Source organism: Cupressus sempervirens, chromosome 6 (genome assembly GCF_028749045.1).
Source record: "Cupressus sempervirens isolate cs-2001-9-10 chromosome 6, ASM2874904v1, whole genome shotgun sequence".
In the NCBI taxonomy this organism is placed as follows: domain Eukaryota; kingdom Viridiplantae; phylum Streptophyta; class Pinopsida; order Cupressales; family Cupressaceae; genus Cupressus; species Cupressus sempervirens.
Genome location: NC_143123.1, coordinates 675550678 through 675574769, shown reverse-complemented (window position 1 = coordinate 675574769; position 24092 = coordinate 675550678). Strand labels below are relative to the sequence as shown.

The 24092-nt window shown below is 34.7% G+C and overlaps 1 protein-coding gene across 2 annotated transcripts in view; it reads right to left on the bottom strand.

The window, feature by feature from the left end:
- Positions 1 to 1846: 1846 nt before the first annotated feature.
- LOC149553993 (ribosomal RNA-processing 7 protein) overlaps positions 1847 to 24092 on the bottom strand; it is a 76842-nt gene continuing 54596 nt past the window's right edge. For both annotated transcript variants that reach the window (XM_089789323.1, XM_089789324.1), the window contains 3 exons: positions 4602 to 4699; positions 4163 to 4373; positions 1847 to 2310 (listed from right to left, as the gene is read on the bottom strand). In XM_089789323.1, coding sequence (XP_089645449.1) covers positions 2225 to 2310; positions 4163 to 4373; positions 4602 to 4699 — 395 coding nt within the window. In that variant the 3' untranslated portion in view covers positions 1847 to 2224. The remainder of the gene's footprint in view (positions 2311 to 4162; positions 4374 to 4601; positions 4700 to 24092) is intronic.

Below are 24092 nucleotides of genomic sequence, written 5' to 3'. Positions count from 1 at the left end.
TATGCTTTGGTTTGTTGATACAAATGTGTCGTGCTTGGGGAATGTCTATGATATCATAGACACAATGTTGATGAAAATAAGCAGCAATACAAAAACAAAGAATGATATTGCCACCTTTTAAAGGAAGGGGGCCATGTCATTGTAGCCCCTTGCATATGCTCTATCTCTGAGGTACTATCACTTTGGTACTTTCTATTTGTAGGAGAGTACAACCATATAGAGATTCTAAAGTTGATATTGGGTACAAATGAGCATCTAGTAGTCTTCAAAGATCAAGAAGTGGAGTCAAATGTTAGGTAAGAATGTGGAATGTTTGTCTTAAGAAAAAATGAGACCCCTTGTGTTGTCAAAGACTGATCCAAAATGGATGCTACTACATGGTGATGTGTCCATTGTCAAGATCATATGAATCTCCACCCTCTTGCAATCAAGATCCTCTCACAAGTTTTTTTTTCTTTTTTTTTTTCCTTTTTTCCAGTCACTTGTATTGTAGGAATTAACATGTATCATTCTAGAATTTATCTTGCATTTTTATTTTTCATTTTGTTGATTCTCTCTAGGGTGCAAGCTCTTATGCCGTTGAACGGAATTGGAGTACATGTTCCTTTATCCATTTAGTGAAGCATACCAATTGGCTGCAAAAAAAAACTTAAAAAGACTTTGTTTCACTCCAATTTGTGTCTTATACCATGTAAAGATCCCCAATACAAACAAGGGGCAACAAAGCTTTGGGAAGCAAACATTCAAGATCTTGCTAAAGCCACTATGGTTGATTTGGATGATGATGATGGCGGCAGCACACCACATGGTGAATCTAGTGCAAGTGGAACTGCTTAAGATTTCAAATGATGATGATCTCAAACTTGCAACCGCTGAAAATTCAATAGACGATGAGTTTTGATTGATGAACATTGAATCATATTTCATGAAATTCATTTTGTAATTCAGTAATTCTAATGATTTTCATTGGAATCGTAAACATAGGCATATAAGATATCATGGATATAATTTATTTGAATATTTTTCAACTATCAATTGGCAGTTGACATTGAACAAGGATCAGCTATCATACTGTGAAATGATTTAGTTTTATAATTATGTATATTTCTCTTAAATTAGTGTATATACACATACGCACCCAAACCCCTGAAAATTTAGCTCCTACATACCAGACTCGTGTACCTGCACCCACCCCACATTTGAAAAGGTAACTTAAAACATTTTTTGTGTTTTCCACAATTTTGAAAAATCCATTTGTTTCCAACTTTTTAATATCTTTTGGGTACAGATTTATCCCCAAGAATATTTTTTTGCTACCATAATACAAAACAATGTCCTCATATAACATCACTATCAGCATCACCATTAAAATAGTTCTTAGATATGTCTTCATTACTGGTCAGTTTTCTAACAGCCAAGTTATCAAGCTCGTGGTTATGAAGTAAGAACCTGAAAAAAGATTTAAATAGCTTACCTTTTCAGTATATCCCCCACCTCAACGCATGTTTTCTTGTCTCTTCAATATTTATAATGTTTTGAAGTCCATCTAAAGTTTGCAGTCTACTTGTTAGTAACAATTTAGAAGGTTAAGACTTATTGACAACGTAATTCGATACAAAATTGTAGACTTCACAAATGATATCTGCAGGTTACATGGTCAGTCTATTTCATAAGTTGTAATCCAATAGTTTACAAATTATCACCATATTTACATGATTGAAACCAAACTGGCAAAAACAAATCATTGATATTAAACAAAAACTATGTTAGCCGGAGCCCACATGTAAATGAAATATAAGTTTCAACATTAGGCTTTAGAGAAAAAGCATGTTATGAACTCGTTAAATAGTATCAGAAACAGTCTATTATAATAGGTTACTTGAGATCCCAAGTTTGACATTACATCACATAAACAGATGTCTCTTGTTGGGAATGCATGGAGAAGGATAATGATTTCATAATTTTTGCAGTTCTATTACTTTCAAATTACATAAATATTACAGCTCACTACCAATCCTTGTCAAGGGAAGAAAGAATGGCACAGATTTATCTGTGCAGCTCAACTAGACTGTTAAAGATCTCGTGAACATGCTTAAGCATACCTTGTTATGAATTCATATACCCCTTTTTTCTTAACATATATACTTCATTGGGTGCATTCCATGGCAGCTTAGACTATGACATCTGGAGTATGCAGAATACAGAGTAAAATCTTCAACTGTTATTAATAAGGACGAAACTTCCTCGCCGCTCTCATCTGCACTATTCGCTTCTTATCTTCGTCAAATTTCTTTTGCAGATCCATAATTTCTGCAAAAACATGAGCACTTTTCAATTTGTGATATAAAGCTTAGTAGTTTTGCATTGGACAGCCACCTATAATCTCATATGGCTTGGTTAAGATGTATTTAAACACAGCTGCAAGAGAAGCCTACTTCAGCTGTACAACAAATGGAAAGATACCACCATATGCAGTATAGCATAGCTAAATATTATCCAATAAGTTGAAACATCATAAATAACAATGTTATTTATGTGAACTTGATATACAAGTAAAATTATAAGCCCCTAGAGCAGAACTTTATCTGTTCGAATAATTTTGAATTTGATGGAAGAACAAGGATATTGAGAAGAACCTGTAATTCAGTTAATGCTGCATACAGGTAACAATGAAATTTGACAATAATTCAGACAAAGTAATGCCAACAAAAATTCTATTTTGCATTTCCTTTGTGACCTTAGCTTCGTCACACTCCACTTACCTTTTTGGCGCCGCAGCATAATGTCAGTAACCAATTAAATACATAGATACTAGTGTTCTTGAGGACTACCTTTAAAAAATTGTCAGACTCGTGCTAACTCCTCTAAATGATTGATGATTCCCTTCCACCATCAGAAAGTTGGGGTAAAACACAGCGAGCTAGCCAACCTTACATTACAATTGTTGATGAAGCAATATCAAAGAAACCTACTCAAAAAGTACCAAATTCTGAAAGATACTAAGCAATGCAAGAATCAAAAGGCTTGAGATACTACAAGTGCAATAGTGTCTTACTGCAGAATTTCAGGAAGTAAACACAAACTGCAAGTTTACATAAGAAGCAAAGAATACTTTCATTGGTAGCTATTACTAACAATGCCCTGAAATATATAAAAGATAATTCCCCCCATGTGTCACTGATATTTTAGAAGGTGCTGGTACACTGGAAGAAAAAATTCTACCCAACAGTTCCCATGAATGCTTTCTTGCCTCATGAGAGTATAATCTAGGCAGCAAAAGGAAACATGTATCCAAAAGGGAAAGCATGGTCATGATTTACTGCAAAATAAGAACATCAAACGGAAAACTTGTTAAAACCTTCTGTTTTAATTTTTGCCTCATTCTTACAGTAGCTGTTTTGAGTGCAAATATGCCTTCTTCAGCACAATATTAAGGAAAGCTGGTAGAAAGAACCCTTTCTAATTTGAGATGCAAGAACTTTGGAGCGGTATTCAACAAGTATACATCTCCAGGGTCCAAGTAGCATCACAGACATTTCAGGTGCTTGTTGTGTTTGAGAGGACATCCTCATTTAAGAGCTGGACAACCAGAATAAAAGTTGCTTGCAAGAACTTTGGAGCGGTATTCGACAAGTATACATCTCCAGGGTCCAAGTAGCATCACAGACATTTCAGGTGCTTGTTGTGTTTGAGAGGACATCCTCATTTAAGAGTTGGTCCATAAGAATAAAAATAAACCAACTTTCAAGATAGCCAAAAAAGGCTAACCCCCCCTAAAAAATGTTAGAAGGAAGATTGTCATCGCAAATTCAGAATCACTTTTAACTTTTAAAACTTTTGGCCGCTTTTAGTTTGTTTTAGTTAGTTAAATATCCATCCTACTACCATCCCTCCCGTCCCTAAAATTCGGCAATTCTTTTCATTCCCAAAACCATGTACCATGTCCTTGCATTCTACCATCCCAGAAACTAGGAGAAAAGATGCTTTGCAATAAAACAACAAAATGCAACATAAGCAAAAATTTCATGCTAACAAGTAAAACTTCTATGCTAAATGAATGCCTTAAACAAAATACATATAGTAAGAACCACATGAGCATTTTCTTGTCTTCAAATTCCATCATCTCTATATCACACCCATTCACACAGAACAGAAAATATACCATTTCTGCGAGCTTCTCGCATTTGGAATCGATAAAATGCCACATCAGTTTCCTTGGACTTCTTTTTGGCACTTTTTGCCTTTGCAGCTGCTTCTGCAACAGAACCTACTGCTATTCCACTCTCAGCATCTACAGTTTTCTTCCTTCCTTTTTGATGAACAACAACCGTCCATCCTTCTGCAGCAGCAGCTGCTTCTCTCTCTTTCCTTTCCTGTAAGATTTAAGGCAGTTTAATGAAAAGCACACCATAAGCATGGGCCATTAGTACCAGGCAAATTTCTGAAAAATGCAATTGTCAGGTAAGATTGTGGGAAAGTTCAGTTTAATTTGTGAGTATGTAACACTTGAAATGCACTTGACTGCAATAACTTGAAGATCAATACTTGAAAAAGCATGTGTATACTATGAAAGACCAAACAGAGATTTTCAATTGACATACCTTCTCTACTCTAGCTTCATGATCCATAATAAATTCATCAATTTCCTGCATCAAAACATGTAATCCTGGTCTTTTCCCATGGTAATCAAGAAGCCATTCTGCATCAATGATACCAAGACCTATTATTTAAAAGTAGCTCAAACATTTCAACAAACAGAAGCACCCCAACAAAACCTTATTGGGGTCCAAGCAAGATCAGAAATTAAAAAGTTGCAGAACAGAAAAGCATGGTACACTTATCTTGTGGCTAAATGAACAGCAAAAATAGGCAAATTAGAGTACTCATTCTACTCATCACTAAATGGCTATGTATAGGATAAGTTTCAATGGTCTAACACGTGATCGGAAAATAAGTTTCTGCCTCAAAAAGAAGAGTTGAAAGGAAAGCAACTTAGGCAATCTGCCTCAATGAGTAGCATATTTACTACAAAATTGCTACACAATCAAAGAACACTTCTTACAAAAATATAATCAGTTATGATGAACATAACACGAGAATAATATATGAAAACAGCTGCTTTACTCTTCAGGTAAGCTTGGTACAGGGACGACCTGCCATATCAACACCCTTAACCCAACATTTGACTTGCTAATTTGTGAAAACAGTTATTGGTAATGACTTAAGGCACAACCATTATCCTAATCATTTGTAACTGCAAAGTGAAATATACTCCCTAAGCTAACATATCAATACATTAATCAATAACAAGACTAAATCAACTACAAAATGGTTCACTATATGCATAACAAATCATTTCCCTAATCGGTGGCAATTGGTATCAGCAAAAGATTTTTGGGTTCAATTTAAATGGAAAAGTAAAACTTAATGTACCCCTTTTCTATCAACATAGTGGGACAAACAATCGCATAATTTTTGTCATGTACCATCCTAAATCCTTAAATTAATAGTTAACCTATCCAATTATCACCCTTATTCAATATGTTGAAAAATAGCATATCGCATTTTAACAATTTTAAATTACTTTAGTATAATTTTTTGTTTACTCAAATGAACAGTAGCGGTGCAGATAAGGTCTTCAATGTGCTAATAATCTCTCATCATAGAACAAGATCTATGTTCCCTTGACTATGTGCCTGTTGACAATGATTTATATTATTTTTATCATCAAGTATATTTAAATTCAAAGAATCAAAACATAAACAAACATATATAGATAATTAAAGAGGAATAGATCTCAAGATTCATCACATACACACTACACCAATTGGTATGTGTATAATGACAGCTGTGAGAGCATTGAAATGAGGATTACATGGTGAACTAGGAAGAGTATATTTGACAAATTAAAATATAGTTCTGTAAGAGGGTGATAACTGCAATTAGTACTGCTATGTACAGCACTTTACATTGGCCCCCTCAATCATAGAAGTCAACAGTCAGTATCGGAAGTTATATTACAAGAGGAGTAACTCTTAAAAAGGAGTGTATAGGTCCACCTTTAACTAGTTGGACCAAGGCTAGGCTTGTGGTTTTGAAAATCCATTGATGTTTCCCAGGTTTATAAATATAAGGTATGGAAGGAGATTGTATGAGAATTTTATTGCAGAGCTATGTTGTTGGGTTGACTCCAAAAGACAAAGTTAAGCATTTCCATTGATAGCACTAAGACTCTTCTTGTACTATAATCATTTATTTGATTAATACATACATGTGAGTGTGCATGCCCTTCTGATTGGAATTTTCCCATATCAGCTTTCTCAAGATTAATCCTGTATTGTCTATGTCATGCTGCTAAAGTGTGTCTAGATCTAGACATTTTTGCATTGTTTCCCATAGTATTAGTGCAGTTTCCTTTCCTTTGGTATCAAAGCTAATTTAGCTTGTTTAGATCAGTGCAATAAAAATTTATTTTATCTTGTTATTAGCCTTTTGTGAGTGGAGGCTCTACATAAGGGATTTTATTTCCCAGGTATAGAAATAACCAACCGTAACAAAATGGAGATAGGGAAGTTTAACAACACAAACTTTGAACTTTGGAAACTCAAGATGGAAGACTTGCTTGAAGACCGTGAACAATGAGTAGTGGCAACCAGTTCTATTTAACATTGTACAATTTACACCACATGTTATGCCCTTGGCTTACTGTGTGTTTTCCTAGCTCCTAAGTTGCCGATTCTGCTCCTGGTACACAGGTTTAGCCAAAACAAAATCCTTGGGGTTTGGGTTCTTCCCCACACACATACACAATGTGTGGGTGTGTTCAAACATAAAAGTTATAAAAATAAAAAGTTAGAAGCGTGATACTCATAAATCCATTATTGCCAACTAAAATTATAAATAAACTACCTCAGTTATCATATTTATAATTTGCAAAAATAACAATATTCGTGTATATATTAATACTATTGTAATATTTTTGTTACATATTATTATTATTATATTAGTTAATATTCCATTATAATTATAATATTAATTTATTATTGAGCTTATCTACATTAATTTACTTAAAAGATTTTTTAGAATAATTTATTAAAAATATATCTAAGAACAATAATATATTTATATCTTATGTATACAGTTTAACTGTTTAACAATAGATACCTATTTAAAATATATTTATTTAAAATTATAATGATTATTTGTTACAATAGAGCATACTAAGTATGCATGTAATTCTTAAAAATATGACAAGCTAAAAATAGCATAAACTTAGATTCGTAACTACAGTTAACAAACCTTGAGTTTCACAGCAGCCTGTAGATATATTTCGCCACAACAAGACTTGTCAGCAGAGAAGACATTTTGAAACCCTGAAATTCCATTTCTTTTAATCTATCTATAGAGCATCCGAGAGAATCAAGACAGGGATAGCACCATCAAAAATGGACGTTGAGCAAATACTGGACGAGGGCAGTGGCATAAATGGAAAAGAGGCAAAATTTAGATAAGAATGAGGAGAGCAACACTCAGGCCAAACTTGGAGGCAAACAGGACCTACCCCAGGACCAGCACCCCACACGGCTCGAAACCCAGCCTCAAGCAAGGGGACCCGACAACTTATCCTGGCTCTTATCCAAGCCTATTTCTGGTCAATTGTTAGTGAACATATTTGTCTTTACCAAATAATCAACTAATTCACTCTCCTGAGCCCTGGTATAAAGACAAATAGCAACAAACAGTTGGAGGAATCACTATTGAGATACTGATTTTCCTCTTTATTTTAGATGTACAGCACCCTCATATGATGTAATTCAAATTTTTGAGGGTATGCTTTTAACCAGAAAGCACGAAAGACAAACTAACACCTGCACATAGCCATAACACAAATGTGATTATGAATTAAGAAATAAAGGGAAATGGAAACAGATGACACAAGGATCATCCACTAACCACCCACGAGTGATAAACAACAGAAAGATACAATAATTCCATATCAAAAATATGAATAGCTCAGAAGTCAAAGACTCCACAGAAAAATATATGCATAATCTAATAAGACAGGAAAACACCAATGAACAACTCCAGAAATTCAAAAGCAAATCCGCAGTCAAAGGTAATATACATAGACACACAGATTTAATATGTATTTCATCCTTTTCTTTGATAAAAAAAATAGCCTAAAGACTAGTCTGCCCCTGTGCAATGATCATGTCACAAACCAAAAAGCATACTCTCCCTCTTACAAAGCTGAAATTTAAAAAAAGCCTTCTTTTGATTCTTACTCATGTCAAGGCATAAGAGGAGATCAGAAGTCCAGGGCCCTATAATGTCCATTGAATACATATTTAAAGATTGTCACCAATGAGACTTAAGTTCCAGTAAATACTTTTTTAAAGAAAAAGTTACAATAATAAAATCAAAGACTTTTCATCCTCAAAAGAAAAATACTAAGCTCCAACTTGAAATTGACATGTGAAATGTCATCAAGACATTCTGGCAATTGTTAATGTAACTCACTGAGTTGCAGTCCCCATTCTGTAGTTCAGCCACTTGTAACTTTTCTTTTGCCCAAGCTTTCCTTCTCTTCCATTTCACGTTTCTTTTCTTATCTTCATTTGTTGGCACTTTCTTCTTTCTTGTGAATTTTTTGGCAGTCTTGTAGGTTCTCATTACTCAGTTACTCACCACTTTCTTTTCTTTGAGCTCTTTCTTCTTTATCGGTACTCTCTCCTTTTCCAAGGTTTTCATGAGTTTGAGAACTCTCTTTGTTACCGACATCATTTCTCCTTCAATTTTTTACCTTTTTTCTTCTTTATCAGCAATTTAACCTCCCTTTCAAACTTTGTCAGTAATTTCAATGGTTTTGCAAACTCCATGATTCATTGACATGATGTATTCTGTCCTTTAAACGCTTTATTGTTGGGAATTGGGCTTCTCAAACTTTGTCAAAAGAATTACTAGTTTCAAGAACCTACAGACACCTTTGCACCTTGAACGTCAACTCATCAGAAAATCTGTCTCCTTTACTAACCTCATTGGAGCTTACAATCCTTCGACTTTCCAATAAAACCCATTTTACTTTGACGATTTCAATCTTCCTCTCTTTTATCGGCACTTTCAATCTTTACAAGAACTTTATCAGTACTTCATTGGTTTTGAGAACTGTAGCTGTGAACATCGTTCATTCTCCTTTAGATTTTGCTTCAATGATGACTGTTGTCAGCGATTTCAATGGTTCATAGGACCTTGTTTCTTACCAACATTCTCTGGAAAATATTTCACAAGGAAGATGTCAGAGGTTTGAGAGAGTTTCTGAAACCTCCAAATATTCAAAGAAATGCTGACAAACCAAAGCTAGGTTCAACAAGACTCAACTTTCAAACTTAGAGAAAATTTACAAGTTAATACTTCAACTCAAAATGCCGACGAAGAGAGAGACAGTGAAAATACAAAGACTTTGGTAAAGCCATTGGTTAGCAAAACCTTGTTGGTTAATGACGTGGTTTCTGAAACTTGAAAAAGTGCTGGCATGGTGAAAATGGCAGAGTATGGAGGCTTTTTTAGAAAACCAAAAACTTAACAAACCTTGTTAGGACATTAAAATGCTTTAAAACATTATTTTTGCCAATGGCATAAAGAATTGTGATCACAAAAACAAGGTAGCACCGATATAACGATGTCAAATGCTCACATGGTTATATTAGCAGGCACCCCAAGCTAAGCACGTCTGATTTCCCACTTGTTTGCCTTGTTTTGGCAGTTCGATGATGCCAAGGTGCCATTGAAACACCAACTAGGGCCCAATATCAATGTGTCGGTGTCAAGTTCCCACCACTTGTTCCTTGTCCTAGTGTCTAAATATGACCGTTGGAGGTCAAATTAATTTGTAAATACCTTGAGAACCCTATATAAGAGCATTCTTTCAATTCATTTTCATATCTCATCACACCATGCACATCCTAAAAACATCAAGCATAACCAACCAAGTTCAAGCATTTAAGGCCACAGTTCCTCCCATTATATCCTTCAAGCATTCTTCAGATCTAAGCATTCTGGAGTAGCAAGTTACAACAATCTACATACAAGCACAATTTCATGATTGAACTCCTTTATGTCTTGTCATGTAATGTCATTGCATCAATACTTGTGATCACATTCAAGGAGCACTGAATCAACAAGCTTGAGGTATAAGATTCAACATTCTACTCAGAGCTTCTATTTCAATTCAATTACATCTCAATTTCATGGTTAACTCAAAAACCAGGGTTCGACCTAGGCTAACCCCTATCAACCCAACAATTTCCCTCTTCTGCATGTGCGGGTGGCAAGATCAGAAGACAATTCTCTGGAATCAAAAAGAGCAAACAGAGGCTTATAGATTGACCTTTCCCAGATCCAAAAAAGCAATAACGACATCACCCTGCTTGACAAGGTCCAATATTTGTGATATTGTTATCAGGATTTAACTGTGTGATTTTTTAGTCAAACTCATTGACCCATGTTTCATGAGTAGTGTTTCAACATGAATCCATCTCTCATGAGAATAAATGGAATACTTAGCACTCTTGGATCTAGGTGATGCTCACAGGGGTGACTTGCTGTGGAAATTATCTCCTACTTATCAAGGTCCAATACGTTTATGACGAAAACATCATACATATTTTGACATTGCATGATGGTGATATTCTCATTTGGGTTATGAAAATGAATTTTCTAATTCAATTCTTCATTTTATCGCTCTTTGCTTTATTGTCATGTTGGAGCTTGGGGTCCTTGACTCAGGACCCATGTTTTCTACAAAAGAGGATATTGACAATTCTTGCAAGGAAAATTTTGAAGCTGCATCCTGTCACATCATTCTGGACACTTGGACCTTGTACATTATTTTCTAAACAGTTAATGACGTTTTTGGTGAAATAGCCTGTCCTCTATTGTAATAAGGCAGCGGCTATCCAGCCACAAAATTTGTTGTGGCTGGATGCCCCATGCCTCATACCATCCATGCATGGCATATTTGTATCTCTCACTATCTGTTGGTGTGCACGGAAACAACTCTCATTCTTAATTAATAGAACAGTACTTGTTATTCTTATACTTCCTCTTTTCATTCATCCGCTAGTTTGAATAATATTTGATTTAGAGAATATGTTTAATAAATTTCTTGTTAAAATATTATTATTAGAATCATATTATTTTTAATCTATTTTAAAACTAATAATTTAATAAATTATAATTATTATATTCTTTATTTGTTTTGAAAAATATATGTAAATATAATGATGAAATTTGTTATTTTTAAATCGGTGCATTATTAAATTAATTATGAAGATTTAAGGAAAAATAATTTATTTAATTAGCAATAAAAGTCAACTATTTAATTAGCGAATGGAAAATGAAGATGAAATTTTTTACATAATATTTCTCCACTACATCAAATTTTAATTTAAAAAAATACTAATATCATTTATTTATATTTATGTTGAAAAAAAATTAATAAAAACTAATAAATGATATTAGTCTATGTTGAAAAAATATATACATTGAAAAATAAATAAAGAAAATACATTCATAAAGGGAAAAAGAAAAAATTGTAGTTCAATTCACTTATTAATTATTTTTATATACTCAAATAGAAGTCCTCTAACATCAAACAAAATAAGATCTTATAATATATAAGTTAACTTTTCATATAATATTTTAACATTAAAAGATTAATAAATACATATCATCAAAATTAACTTGATAAAATACATAGTTTGTATTGCGCAATGGAGCAACGTCTCATTTCTTCTATGCCTGCAACTAGGGTTTCTAATTTTCGCCACTCCAATGGTGTGGGCCAGTATGAGCAATTGGGTGTTGAAGATCTATGCAGAGGGAAGTATGACCATCAAAAGGTGAATAGAGTTTTTGGTAATGTGTCTAACAGGGGTTCGCATGCAAAAGGTAATGGCAGCCACCTATGATCCGGTAATGAGTCTGCATAGCTCATGCCCCTCTCCCAGCACTTTGTGGGTGAGTGTAGCCAACGAAATGGGGCTGCAGGCGATAAAGCAAATCACGCGTTGCCACTTTTTGATGAGAGAAAGACAGCCATGGATGCCCCTATCAGAGATCCACGCATGGAGAAAGTGTGGAGTATTGTAGGGTCTCAACTGCAAATATGCAGAAGTAAAGGCCCAGTGGGGGTTACCCTGCCAGAGCTGGATGGTGAGGTAAATGTTCACCAAAAGACTAGGGTATCAAAGATGGAATGCACGATTGGATGGGGTGTGGAAGATTCGATGAGATCTCGATAGACAAGGTCTATAACAATGGAGATAGTAGATGAAATGGAAGAGGAGGTAAATTACAATGTCGAAGTTTTTTCTGGTTTAGGTCTGATAGGGTGCTTTAGAGGCCTTTGGCCAAGTCTTAGCAAGCTCCACAAATGGATATCAGAAAACTGGGAACCTCTTTTGGAAGGCTATATCCAGATTTACCCATGTGCAAGAGGGTTCTTTATTGTAGTTTTTGAACATGCACATGATAGAACCAAAGATCTTTATGACAGCATTTGGAGTTGGGAGCAAATGTACCCCTTAATGCTGAAACCATGGCACCCTGCTTTTTGTCCTACTACAGAAACTTTTGACTTGATTCCTCTATGAGTGCGGCTTCCTAATCTTCCTCTACATTACTAGTTTGATTCTTGTCCTGAAGCTATTGGCAATTCTCTGGGAAGCTGTTTAATGATTGATGAAGGGTCTTCCAATCTTCTCCATTCTACTTATGCACACATTTTAGTGGAGATGGATATTTCTGATGGTCTTCCAGAAGACTTTTCTTAAAACGGCAAAAGGGTGTTGGACACAACCTGTAGATTATGAAGGGGTGCCTTTTCATTGTAGGCCGTGCTTTCAAACAAGGCATAGAGCTGATCATTGCTCTCGGAAGAGATTGACTAAGTCAGCCTTGTGGTGGAAAGATGCAGCACACCATCGCTATACAGTGGAGAAGAAAGGGCAGCAACATAAGAGTTTTTCTCAAGTTGTGTCGGATGCAGCTTCACAACAGAAATCTGAAACTCGACATCAAGATGGTCATTTGGTTATGAAGAAAGCCACCACTTCTATGGAGGAGAATGTGACTAAGGCTTCTGCTACACCAGAAGCTAAGGAAAAGAAAAGACCAGTAGGATCTCATGTAAAGGTGCATGAGAAACCAGACAAAAATCTGCAGCAGCAAGACGGGGGTCATTTGGATGAATGCTGCCCTGAAAATAATCTGCAGAAGCATGACGAGGGTCATTTGGATGATGATTGTTACCCTGACAAAAATCAAATGTCATGGCATGAGGAGGCAACTAGGTTGGAAGATGGTTGGGAGATTGTGAGAGGGAGAAAAGGGAAATGTCACAACAAATCATTTGATATGGTCCTCCGCTCTCAGAAGAAGGGAGGAGTTTAGGGTAATTTGTAATGGCTGCATTTGGTTTTGAAGTTCCTGATATTTACATGTTGTTTGATTTTTTTATGCTTTTGCTTTATTTGGAAGATGGCTTTCCTTAAGTAGTCATCCCTGGTTCAGGCCAGGTTTTAACTCGATTAGATTAATTTATCCATACCTATTACCGATCAAAAAAAAAGAATTTATTTAATAAACAAAAATTAACTTTTAACTTTAAATTAAAAACATAAACAAATATAAATACATAACCATTATTAGAAAATTTATCAACAAATTATAAACAGAGGGATGAATAGGAAGACTTTGGCCCCCACCAACTAGAATTGGCGGAGGGCCGGAAGATATCGTTGGGTTGGCCCCTACTATTCTAAGAGGGCCCTCATATTTTTATATGTTAAAGTCCATTATACTCAAACTCAAGTCCTCTAACATCAAAAAAAAAAAAAAAAAAACTTATAACATATAATCTCAATTTTTATATAATATTTTAAAATTAAAAAATTAAATAAATAAATATCACCAAAATTTATTTAATAAACAAAAATTAACCTTTAACTTTAAATTAAAAATCTTAACAAATATAAATACATAACTATTATCAATAATTTAATCAAGAGATAAAATTCATATAAATACATAACTATTATTATAAATTTAATCAACAAATAAAATCTAAATAAAAACCTATAATACTAAATGGCTCTAACCTAAAATAGTAGATGATAGTAATTTTTTTATAGGTAGATGATAGGAATATTAGATAAGTAAAAAGTAGGTTGAATAGACAAGTAAAAAGTTTAGCGAAATAATTTTAATCAAATTTTTATAAAATAAATAAAAAAGTTGTCCAAAAAATTTTATCAAATTTTGATAAAAGATAAATATAAGAATCTATATTTTTTATTGAAATTTAATGCATTAGACTACAATTTGTTTTTTCATGTTCACTTTACATTCACTAATTAAATAATTGACTTTTATTGCTAACTAAATAAATTATTTTTTCTTAAATCAAATAATTAATTTTATAATATACTGATTTCGAAATAACAATTTTCATCATTATAATATTAAGAATAAATAATAATTTTAATAATAACTTTTTAACATGTAAATTATTAATCATTACATAAATCATTAGAATTTATTAACTTTTTATTTTCGAAATAAATAAAAAATAACATCATTCTAATAATAATATTTTAACATAAGGCAAGAAGCTACAACACAACGGTAAATTGTGAGCCTCTTATCCGAGAGGTCTTGGGTTCGACTCTACACAAGCTTAATTAATAATAATAATAATTAATCACATCACATAATAATGAATCTTGGCTTTGGCCTCTTATCGATCTAAAAAAACAAAATATATTTTAACAAGAAAATTATTAAACATATTACCTAAATCAAATATTATTCAAACTAGCGAACAAATGAAAAGAGGAAGTCTAAAAAACTAAGTACAAGGAAAACAAGTATTGTTTTATTAATTAAGAATGGGAGTTGTTTTCATGTACACCAACAGACAGTGACTTGTTGTCACAAATATAAATATGCCATGCATGGAAGGTACGAGGCATGGGGCATCCAACCACGATAAATTTTGTGGCTGGATAGCCACTGCTATTGTAATAAGCCCTGCTGGCTCACTCTTGACTATGCTGAAGAATAATTCTTTTTCTTTGTAAGTTATATATTTTCTTGTGTTTTGAGATGACTTTTGCAAACAATCAAATATAAAGAAATAAGACAAACTTGGAATGTAAAGTAGTATCCAAATTCATATACCAACTTTTTTTGCTATCATTTATTGAGCAAGTAATTACAATTCAACTAAGTGCATAGGTGTATTGTAATTAAAGAACCTGGCAATAATGTTTCTTAACGCTGGAGATTCTGACAGATGGAAATTAAATAATTTCACCTAGATATATGAACAACTTTGCTACTTGTCTCCAAGCCAAACACTGCCTTCCACAATGCCAGACACCACTATCAATTATGATCGCAGCCCAGCATGTGTTAGAAAGTAAAGTCCAAGATAACTGAGGGGGGGTGAATCAATTATGCATTTATAACAACTCGCAATATCTTTATTAATTCTAAAACATGTAAACAATAGATGAAACAACCATAAAAAGATAACCGTGCACAATAACACCAAATATGTTAACTATGGAAACCCTTGATCAGAGGGAAAACCCTAGTGGAAATGATGCCAACAAGATGATGTACTAATATAAAAGTTACTTGTGAAAGGATGGACTCTGTTAGGAGCCAATGAAATACAATCACTACATATGAGTCCTTGTTAGGAGGCTTTAAATTCTTGTTAGAAGATTCCAACCCTGTTAGGAGTTGAAACGAAGACAATTGAACCCACTGTTCAAATAGCCTCAGACTGTCTTGACCAAACAATCTTCAAGATAATCTATTCAAGTTCTGAACTGACTAAACAACTTCTTTGCCAATACAATTCCTTTGAAGCTCAGAGTACATCCTCAACATCAATCTTTGCTCTGACTTTAGCCAAATTTGCATTCAAGTTCGCATAAACAACACACCAATCTTACTGATCCAATGTGACACTTTACCACAAGGAAATGACCTTTCCTTTATACTAAGTCCTAAAACAAGTATTGAGTTGGCCTTGGGCCTTTCTCATTTTACAATGAATAATATAGGACATCATTAAAATATTCGATTACACATTACATTACAATTGACACTTTTCATAATGATTCTATCAATAATCGGCTCATAGGAAACAACACGCTGAATAGACTTCATAAGTCAGCTCAAACTGCATATCTAATTTTGCAATCTGGAACATAGTATCTTGAACATGTCTCTGACCATCCTCTAAGCTCGCTTAACCAAATTCCATCTCTGCTAAAACATACAACTGATTTACCAGTACCCTCTTTCCAGAGATTTTCTCTAAAAGGTACCTTCAGAAAATGTCGCATAACTCTATTATATCTTCACATATCTTTTTGCGCAATTAATTGTAGCATCTATAGACATATCTGAATATCTCCTTAAGTGCGTGGAACCCAACTCATAATCCTCTGACTGCATTGAACACATCTCCCTCTACAACTGTGATAATCTTCACAAAAAAAAGTACATGTTGACATCAATGACAAACTCTGTCATGAATGCAACACATAAGCACTCAATCTGGCTCCAACAATGCTAACATACTCCCCGACAAGAATACCATCAGCATTCATGCTAACAATCTGCCCCTTTGGCATTGATGGTAACATAGATGAAAAACATATAAGTACCATGAATACCAAATATATAGACCTTCCTCATCTGCCTTTACTCCCCCATTCATACTGCCAATGAATGTAAACATACATCTCAATCTCAGACGGGTTGTAAAGAGTTTTTCATGTTCAAATCACAACCATTCAATACATCAAATAATTAATAACATAATGCTCTTTCCTCCTATATTACTCACATCTCTCCCCCATAAGGAATGTATCAAGATAATGTTTTTCATGTACTCAACTCTCCCCAAAAGATTGTTCCAAAAGAATATGTTTTCATGTATTACTCTCCCCCATTGACATCAATCATCAATGACAAAGGTATCACTAGCAGTTGCACCTTACTAAGGTGCAATAGGTATGCCAAAGAGATATTAAGCATAATAAGATAGTTGTATTTTTTAATAAAATATCATTATCCAAATCATAAACACAATCGTAACCCTAACCCATTATCCTAATCTTAACCATAATAAAAAAACCTAACTTTAACCATAAAACTAACCCTATTCCTAAATGTAACCTCAATCCTTACCTTAAAACTAACCCTAATCAAAACTGTAACCCTAATCATAATACTAAATATGATTAACCACTTAATTGTAAATCTTAAACATTATTGACAACCCTAGCCCCAACCCTAGTTCTAAGCCTGCTAAGATCATAATCCAAACTCTAAACATGACATTAGCAACTAATAAAAAATGATTGATATTATTTTGAAACTATAATTGTATAGAACAATAATTTAAAAAAATGTTATTAATTATTAAAATACAAAATATCATAGTTGCCTAATATGATTAGATCAGTTGCCCACTACCACTAGGATAGTTGAGACAAAAGTGTTCATCAATATTCATTTGTAATCACAAATAGGGTTTAGTGTTTGTGTTTTTATTGGGCCTTTTTAGTATTATTTTTTTAGGCCATGTTTACAACTATAAGATGGAATAGAGGAAACTGCATGTCATAATGAAAAGTGCCTTTTATTTATTTGAGTCAATCGACAACTCAGAAAGAGCAAAAAACCTGATTTTGAAGGAAAAATAGCTAGGGCTAAGAATTTGACACCTATCATTCTGAACTCTCAAAAATGAGTCATTGACTACAATCAAGAAATGATAATGACAATAACCAGAAAACATTGGACTTAAAACAGAACGGAAATAACAAGTTCAGTATGTGAACATTGCATCCATGATGAAACGGGGCATAAAACTGGGGAGATAAAGTAAAGAAAAATATCAAAGGACTTGTTTCCATAAAAGAGAAGATAGAAAGAAATAACTGAAACTGAAAATTTCAAATCTGTTGGAAAAGAAAGTTTTATTCTAATCTGTATAATTCAATGTACATAAGCTATAAGGGAACCAACGCAAAGTTTCATTCTAAAGTCTGCATAGATTTGTCTTACTTCTTAAACTTGAAGGAAGAAACATGGATTTCACAAAGGGGCAAGAAAGAAAAATAGATTTCACAAGTAAACAACTTGGCAGGTCCACTTGCCAAAGGTGTTCTCCCATATAACTAGTGAAGGATAACGAAACAAGAAAGCTAATTAAATTAGTGTAGCAGTCTGACTTAACCCATTATAGAAAAGAAGACTGACAGCGTACACCAAAGGGGTTCAAGGGGACCTCTATCATCAAAATGTACTAATAGTTCAAAAGCTAATTAGATGCCAAAGAAAAAAATATCACTTTGATTTGCTCTCATTGTAATGCCATAAGTCCAATCTGACAAATCCACCTGGCAAGACCATCCAGTATTACTAATTGAGTGCTACATCCAAAAGCTAATAATCTTGTAATTCTTTTGTATGTTGTAAAGTGTCATAAGTTTGCAACTTGGTGAATCCATGTACCAAGGGTTTCCTTTGATATTGCTAGTAAAGATACTAAGCAAGGAATGAGGAAAAAAAAACTATTATGCTGATCTTGATCTAGCAACCTTTCAGAGTCTAAAGCCATCTACTGTTGAGATTTTTAGGCCTACAAAGCACATACACACGAGAGAGATTATGGAAAGCCTTCAACTGGGTACATTGGCAAAATAATCACAGTTTTACGCCATTCCATAAACATTCTCAAATGCATAATAATCTGTCTGTTTCTTAACGATGCATCTTCTAAGGGTGTCCTCTACAGGCAAGGAAACCCAACAAAGAAAAACATAAAAATCATAAGCTGATCTTACCTAGCCCAACATTCTAAAGCAGCAACATTGGTACCAAGGTGCTTGTTGGGCTAATCTAGATGTTTTTCTGGCAAAAACACCAATTAGTGACTTCAACAAAATGATGATCTTCCATGTTAGTCCTCTAATTTTAAGTATATTGTCAAGTACAATGCCACAAATTCACAACTTAACAGATTCACCAGCCAAGGGCATATACCATTATTACTAAGTAAACTTTACCAACAAGAAAAAATATTAAACGACATACTTATAATGGTCCTCTTGACCACTACATTAAAATGAGTAATTTGATGTTAGGAGCTTCTAGGGCATGTCTATCGTTGGGATATTTTGTGAACTGTTACTCCTAAAATATTAGGAGTGTTCTACTTTAATGCCATATCAAGAATATCTATTATAGAACCTAAGGGCTTGCTAGACAGTAGACAGTGACTGCTGTAGAGATTTTATCTGTATACTGTTAATTATGTATATCGATATCATCTCTTACATGGTTGATTCTCAAATACAAAACCTCAAGTCTATAGCTTTGTAGATCCACCTATCAAGAGAAACATCTAGCAATCCTAGTGGAGGATGGTCCCCAGAAAACACTTTTTTTTACGAACACTAAGCAATGACAAAAGACAGTATATAATAGAGATTTTCTACAACTTCTCCTTGTTAGTAGGCAAATTTGATGTCCTTCCCTCTCTTCTCCCCCAACTAATCTTACCCTCCAGTCATGGTATCTAGAGAAAGTTTAAAGGAAGCTGTTACATGGTTTCTTGAGCAACAAGAATACAGTCTTTGATTTCTCAAATACACTGGTATACAAAATACCATAGCAGATCCAGCTACCAAAAGATCAATAAGCCGCAGTACAAAAACCCAGATCACAAAGCTAGGAAGACAGGCTCAACCTGTCTAAATAATTTCAGCAAAAGAAATTTAAAGTTTTTCAAATTAGATCTTGATCTGTTAAGTGAACGTTAGTAATGCCAGTCTAGGCCACATTCATTGAGCAAATGGCTTGCTGATAACAAGAGTAAATAAAAGGAAAAGGGAAATTAGGGTAATGCAATCCAAGAACAAAACGTTTACACCAACTTCTCCTTCATGGCGAATCAGAAAAAGCTTGCTCCTGTTATGAGATCCTGTGACCATGCCAGCATTGGCCTCCATTGTTGGTGTGGCTAAAGCCCCTCACAGTCAAACCACAGCTACCACTACTAGCTTTTGGGTGTCTGAGATCTATCACCCCACATCACAGCCAGTAAACACCTGTACAAAACCAAGAAGCGAATAGAGCCTCTTGCACTTGACAAGATCCCAGAGCATAGTAACCCCATCCTTACCGCCAGTGGCACATAGTGATCCATCAGGCTAGACAGAAACATTGTTCGTCACTGTGTCACAGATCATCAGCTGCAAAAAAAACATCTTAACGAGGTTACCTACAAAAGTAAAAATACTTCAGAACACAGAAAATAATCCAAACCAAAAACACAAGTGTTGAAGCGAAGCAATGTGCAAAGATTGTGCCCTAACCCTAGTATTCAAAGAATATTTCAGAAAAATCGACGGTCCAGATAGGACACCATCAAAAAAAGATGCCATCAGGCGACGGTAAGATTTGTTTTGTTCTTTTTCAATGGCATGTAGATTCCAAATACCATCTGACATGAATGACCGTGAACGATGATCATTCGTGATGACAAATTTATCAATTCTCACTGTCAGATTAAGGACCATCAAACAGTTAAAGACGCTGCAATCGTCTTGCACGTCTATCTATAAACATGGACCATTGATTTTTAATTGAAGTTTTGCAACTTCAGTAAAGGGACCCCTTGGGCGTAATTATGTCAATTCAATTATTTCCAAAACAATCTGTTCAAGTGTCCAAAGAAACTCTTAAATACCAATACCAAGAGTCTTTAATGACTTAGCTCAAGTACAGATGAGCCCGAGCATACCTCTTAAATACTCAAATGTATCTGTAGCCAAGGGTTTTGTAAATATATCTGCTATCTGCTCCTTGGTGCTAACATATTCCAATCTGATCTTTGTTTCTGCTACCTTCTCTCTCAAAAAGTGATAATTGAAATGTGCTTTGTCTTTGAATGTAAAACTAGATTCTTTGACATACATATTGTACTTATGTTATCACAGTGTGTGATAATAGGCTCAATAAACTCAATTCCAATGACCTTTAGAATTTGCTATCCAAATAATTTGATTACAATTATTTGTTGGTGCTATATATTATGCTTCTGCTGTGCTCTGTGAAATACAGTCATGTTTCTTGCTCAGCCAAGAAACAAATCTTCCTCCCAAGAAAAATGCTCCACCACTAGTGTTATTTCTATCATCTACACTTCTTGCCCAATTGACATTAGTGTACGCACACAAAGTGAGATCATGTGATCTGTCATACCATAAACCATAATTAGGAGTTCCTTTTAAATATCTGAAAATCTTTATTACTACTGCAAGGTGTATCTCTTTAGGATCTACTTGAAATCTCATCACAATTCCAACTACATCAGCTATATCAAGTCTAGCGTGTCAATTCACCAATCATAGATATGTACTTTGTTTGTTCTGCACTAGGGGACTCATCTTTGCTAGATAACTTACATCCAATTACCATAGGCTTTCCAATAGGTTTACAATTTTCCAATCCAAATCTCTTCAACAAATCTTTAAGATACTTAGCTTGTGATATGAAAATGTCATCTTTTTTCAGCAGAATATACAATTCCAAGAAATACTCCATCTCTCCAATCATATTCATCTCAAATTTTTTCTTCATTTCTTTTAAAAATGTCTTGCTAGCTTCATCACTACCTCCAAAAATAATTTCATCCACAAATACTACAACGATCAATAAACCATCTTAAGTACAAATTGCTCTCTACATTACCTTTTACAAATCCCAAATTTGTCAAATGTTTATCCAATCTTGCATACCAAACTCTAGGTGCTTGTTTCAGTCCATACAATGCCTTAATCAATCTGCAAACCATATCCTTTTCATTAGTCAAAGGAAAGCCATCAGGTTATTCAATATATATGTCCTCTTCAAGTTCTTCATTCAAAAAAGATGACTTAACATCCATTTGATAAACTTTAAATTTCTTGTTAGTTGCATATGCCAAAAAAAGTCTCATTGTCTCTAATCTAGCAATTGGTACAAAAATTTCCTCAATCAATTCCTTCTTGTTGTGAATATCCTTTACAAACCAGTCTGTTGATGCAAGTTTTGTATCACTTACATAACATATTAGTTAATTGAATATCCGATACAAAGTATCAAACATACAATTCCTCTCTTGAAAAGTTATTGCTCATGGGGTATGAGAATAACTCCAATGTTCCTTACACTTGTGGATACTCACTCAGCTTTATCGATCTGATTTGTTGGTGATCACATAGACAGCCTTATGCAAATTGTTGAAGATGACTTGGACTTTGGTGGGATGATGGAGATGGTGGTTAGATGTGGATACTAGATGGTGTTGATGGGAAAGGTGATAGTGGTGGAGGGTGAAAGGTTTTTACGATTGGTGTTTTCTGACTCTCTTCTCCTAAATTCTAAGTCCTAAATTACTTGTTATCCTACTCCTACTCCTATGGATGGAAGACTAGCAAATGGACTGGGATCGAACGTAATGAAAATTAACCAGTGGCCTCACTTCCATAGGTGCAATGATTCGAAGGAAAAGTAAACTAGTTTGCCACACAAGACTTCCCAACAAGCCGCTAGGATGCTAGTGGTCTAGTATTGATCCCTATCAAACATCTACTAATGCTACCATACAACTATCCATCTACTTTACCCTTACTTAGCAACTTGAAATGAAATTTGTTTCAAGAACTTGAAAAGAAATCAACTTTTTGGAAGTAGAAACCATGCAATAATACCAAAGGCCCTTAATCACCATGCAAGTCACAACAATGAGAAAGAAATAGCGAATTTTGGTATTATCTTATGCAACAATTTTCTTCGACCGTTACAAATGAGGGCAAATGGCCTTTTATAGAAGCCAAAATTACAACCGACGGTAGAGATCAAAGGCAAAACCGATGATCCAGATTGAATTCTAGAAACCCTAATTAGAGTTGCCACCCCATCGGCCAATGAGAAGGTGCTACCTCGTCAATGGACCAATGAAAAAAGTGGAAAAGTGGCAACTAATGAGAAGGCACCAAAATGGCGGCCAATCAGAAATGGACACTTGTCCTATTCTAGAAGAAAGAGAAATTGCCATTTGGGCTTACATTAAATGATCTTCTAATATGACTCTCCCCTTTTCTTTCGTTCTTTTAGCTAAGGCAATGAACCTAGCTAGCCTTTCGTTGACTTCCTCTATAGGAGGACAAGGTGTGTGCTTTATCTTGAGCTCCACCGATTTCATCACGATGTTTGCTGCTTGAAGTGTCTTCTCATGATCTTTCTCATACTCCTTTGCGAATCCAATGAAAGCGTTTAGGGAGGGAAGGGTGTTCAAATGTTTCTTCTTGATGGCAACCCTTCCTAACTCATCCAATCTCGATCCGAGTCTTGTCTCATTGATATCTTCTTCTCTGATGTCTTCAAAATCAAGCGCCATTCCGATGTCGCTCATCACGGTTGAAATGGAAGTGTCGATGCTCGAGCTATGTTGTGCAACTGCCTTCTATATCTCTTCGAGTATTCTCAATCTGGTAGTCAAGGTGACAAACCAAGATTTGACCATACCCAATCCTCTCTCATCAACCAACTTTGCCCTCTACAAATATGCCTCTGGTAGCCCAATGAACGCCTATACCCTGGGAATAGCTAAATCTTTAATGGGAAGGAAATCCTTCCACTCTTCTTCAAATAATTTGAACTTGTTTCTAACAGTCAACAATGACCGGAATGTCGAGATGAAGAAAGGCAAGAAATTTCACCCATCTTGGATTGTATCATGGATCCAATCCCTAACTTCATGTAGCTGAGTTGATATCTCTTCGAGGTTGCTCCCGCCATCTTGAGGAAGGGTTGCCTGGTGCAACTGTTGGATGGGTTGGCAATCTCTCTAATATTTGTTTTCGACCTCCAACTTTACGATCCTTTCATTTGCCTTCCTCAAACTTTCTCTGATTGAAGCTATACCCTCCTGAATCTCTTCACATTCCATATCA